Here is a 3532-nt window from a genome sequence, read left to right as displayed (position 1 = left end):
TGGGGTGGCGCTTCGTGCCCCCCCCCCCCCCCCTGCGCGCGTAAGTCGTTACGCGCCATTGCAGTCGTGTCCCTGTGTCCCACCTGTGAATATAAATAGATATATATATATATATGTTTTTAACAACATAAAACTTGCGAATATATAACATTCTTCGCTGTCCCATTGTCTGTGCATATAAATAGATTTTCGGGTTTACAGACTCTTGAACATGCAATATATAATTGTCCATGGGAAAAACAACCCGTATTCAGATCTATACCTCATTGTTCTAATGATTGCCCTTGAGCTTTGTTCATGGTGATTGCTAATCGAACATTCCCTATGTCCTCGTTGTCATTCATATATCCCCCTGTGCCCCCGACGTCCCTGTTGTAGTTGTGTCCAGGTCGTCATTTATATTCCCTGTGTCCCGGTCGTCATTTGTGTCCCGGTGTTTTTTTCTTTTTTAGTTTTTTACCTTTTTTTATTTTTTTTTTTCATTTTTTAAAGTTTTTTCTTTTTAGGTTTTTTTTAGTTTTTTTCGCGCCATACTAGTTACGCGCCATTGTAGTTGCGTCCCTGTGTCCCACCTGTGAATATAGATATATAATAAATATGTTTGTAAAACTTGCGAAAATAGTTCTGTGTATAATATAGAATGTATGCGTTGTAGTTCTGTCCCTGTGTCCCGGTCGTTATTTGTGTCCCCGTGTACCAGTCTGTAATTTCTCTTTGAGTGTCCCGGTGTCCCGGTCTGTAATTTCGTCAGTCGACAAACATGACGTCAGTCGACAAACAACTTCATGACGACATACAGCTCAATCCTTATAATGACGTCAGTCGACAAACATGACGTCAGTCAACACACAAACATGACGCCAGTCAACAGGCAAACAACTTATTTATATATATATAGATTATTTTTATATATATAGATATATGATACAAAATAATTTTTCAACTACCAGTTTTTGCTTTGTACTTAATATGTCTAACAGTATGATAATAGGTGTGTCTTGGTCTGTCTGTCTGTCTGTCAGTGTTTGTCGTCTATCGTCTGCCGTCTGTCTGTCTGCGAAAAGGAGGTGCAGTCTAGGAATGGACAAGCCAGTGGAGCCAGTGGATTAAAATCGACAAACAAATTGTTTCAGAGTTTCGTGTATGTTTATACTTTGAAGACTTTTGGCTCTATGATCATAATCTAAATGCTTTCTAATTATATCCCGGGACATTGATTTGAGTGAGTCAGAGTCATTGGAGGCAAGTCTCACTAGTCTCCAAAACCATTTTTTCTTTGCAGGTAGTTTTCCAGTATAATTTAATATTTCATCGAGTCTTTTTTTGTATTGTATTTTATCATCTATTCGTGTTATAAGTGAATAATAAACTGTGTCAGTTTCTAAAAAATGTTTGGCTATGGGAAAACAGCTAACGCGATTATCGTAAATTTCTAACACAATTATCAAGGCTCTTGCGTTTGGATCGGCTCTATTGCTCAATAGCAGGAGACAAATATCCAGTGCGCCTATACGAGCTGCATGATCTAAAGCTGTTTCGTCATAAGAGTTTTTACAGTTAGGGTCAGCTCCATTTTTCAATAGCAGAAGACAAATATCCAGTGCACCTTTAACAACAGCACAATGTAAAGCTGTGTATTTTAGAATGCCATCTCTTATATTTGGGTCGGCTCCATTGCTCAATAGCAGGAGACAAATATCCAGTGCGCCATAAGCAGCTGCATAATGTAAAGCTGTTTCGTCATAAGAGTTTTTACAGTGAGGGTCGCTTCCGTTTTTCAGCAGCATTTGACAAATATCATATGTGCCTTTTTTAGCAAAATAATGTAAAATTGGTTCGTAGCAGTACCCGTATTTCACATTTGGGTCGGCTCCATTGCTCAGCAGCAGTTGACAAATATTGAGTGTACCTCTTTCAGCAGCATAATGAAAAGTTGTTGTGTTGTACCAGTCACCTTTTATATTAGGGTCGGCTCCATTGCTCAAGAGCAGCTGACAAATATCAAGTGTACCTTTTTTAACAGCATAATGCAAAGCTGTTTCTCCCTCACTATCCATCAGATTCGGGTTTGCCCCATTGCTTAGCAGCAGCTGATAAATACCCAATATGCCCTTTTCAGAAGCATAATGCAAAGCTGTTTTTTCCTCACTATCCTTTAGATTCGGGTTTCCCCCATTGCTTAGCAGCAGCTGACAAATATCAAGTGTACCTTTTTCTGCAGCATAATGCAAAGCTGTTTTTTCCTCACTATCTTTCAGATTGGGGTCTGTCCCATTACTTAGCAGCTTTTGGATTATGTTCAGTTTTGTGTCTTCTTTTTTCATGTCTGTTAATAAGGTGTTTATCATATTTGATGTTCTTGAAACTCTGTTAAACGGCATTTTTATATCTTTCTCTTTCTGTAAGTCACTTGATACCATATTGTTTCAACATTTGAAGTTCTACCTTTAAAATTACGTGTCGAGTTGTTTAAATCGAACAAAAAAAAAACTAATTTAAAAATTTTCAGTTATTTTTCTTGTTTGAATTAAAAAAAATAATACTATTGCTCAGACACCATAAATATTTTTGCAGTTTATATACTAACTCTTGCAATTCTGAAATCTAGAGTTAGTATATAATACGTACTAGGAGCCAAAAAAGTGTGGTTCCAGGAGACAATCATAAATTTGAACTTAGATATTATTTAAAAGTAATTTAAAAATTTTCAGGTAATTTTCTGGTTCGAAATTAAAAATTAATATTATTGCTCTAACACAATAAATGTTTCTGCAATTTATATATTAGTTCTAGCAATTCTGGACAGAAAACTAAATTAAAAAAGTTTGAGTTCTATTCAATAGAAATACAAGACAATGGTTATAGAGATGCCCACTTTAGGAGCTAAGTTAAAAAAAAAAAGGATTGGTTCCAGGAGACAATTATAACTTTGAGCTGAGGTATTATTTAAAAATAATTTCAAACTTTTCAGATATTTTCTGATTTCAATTAAAAAATTAATATTAGTGCTCACACAACATAAAGATTTTTACAGCCTATATAATCACTTTAGCGATTCCTGATTGAAAACTAAAATAAAAAAAAAGGTTTTTCAATGGAAATAAAAGACAACAATCAGAAATTAAATAATTGTTTTCAACTGAAAGTAAGGAGCGACATTAAAACTTAAAATGAGCAGAAATTACTCCGTATATGAGGGTGCTGCCCTCCCTCCCCGAAAAATTAAAAAGATCATTGCAGTGTTGCTTCTTCATTAAATTTAAATTAAGAACGGGCAAGGTTTAACTTTAAAAAAAAAACAAAGTTTTTTTAGGGAAGTAAAGAGCTAAGTTGAAACTTAAAACGAACAAAAATCAATGCTTCGCAGTGAATCTAACATATATCAATAAAGTTAGTAAGAAAACAAATAATGATATTTCCCTATGTTTTTAGGATTATAGAAAACTAGTGCTTTGCTGAAAACACAAAACAGTATGGGAGTTCTGTACAGTAATTTTCCCCGAAAAATTAAAAAGATCATTGCAGTGTTGCT

At 35.0% G+C, this 3532-nt stretch overlaps 1 protein-coding gene across 1 annotated transcript; it reads right to left on the bottom strand.

The window, feature by feature from the left end:
- Positions 1–634: 634 nt before the first annotated feature.
- Positions 635–2407, bottom strand: LOC136036619 (putative ankyrin repeat protein RF_0381). Its single transcript, XM_065718921.1, has one exon. The coding sequence runs from the start codon at positions 2379–2381 to the stop codon at positions 1107–1109; it is 1275 nt and encodes a 424-aa protein (XP_065574993.1). The 5' UTR covers positions 2382–2407; the 3' UTR covers positions 635–1106.
- Between the last annotated feature and the right edge of the window lie 1125 nt (positions 2408–3532).

The sequence above is a fragment of the Artemia franciscana genome, chromosome 15 (genome assembly GCF_032884065.1).
Source record: "Artemia franciscana chromosome 15, ASM3288406v1, whole genome shotgun sequence".
NCBI classification, from domain to species: domain Eukaryota; kingdom Metazoa; phylum Arthropoda; class Branchiopoda; order Anostraca; family Artemiidae; genus Artemia; species Artemia franciscana.
Note: the sequence above shows the minus strand (reverse complement) of the source record. Positions and strands in the feature narration are given on the sequence as shown.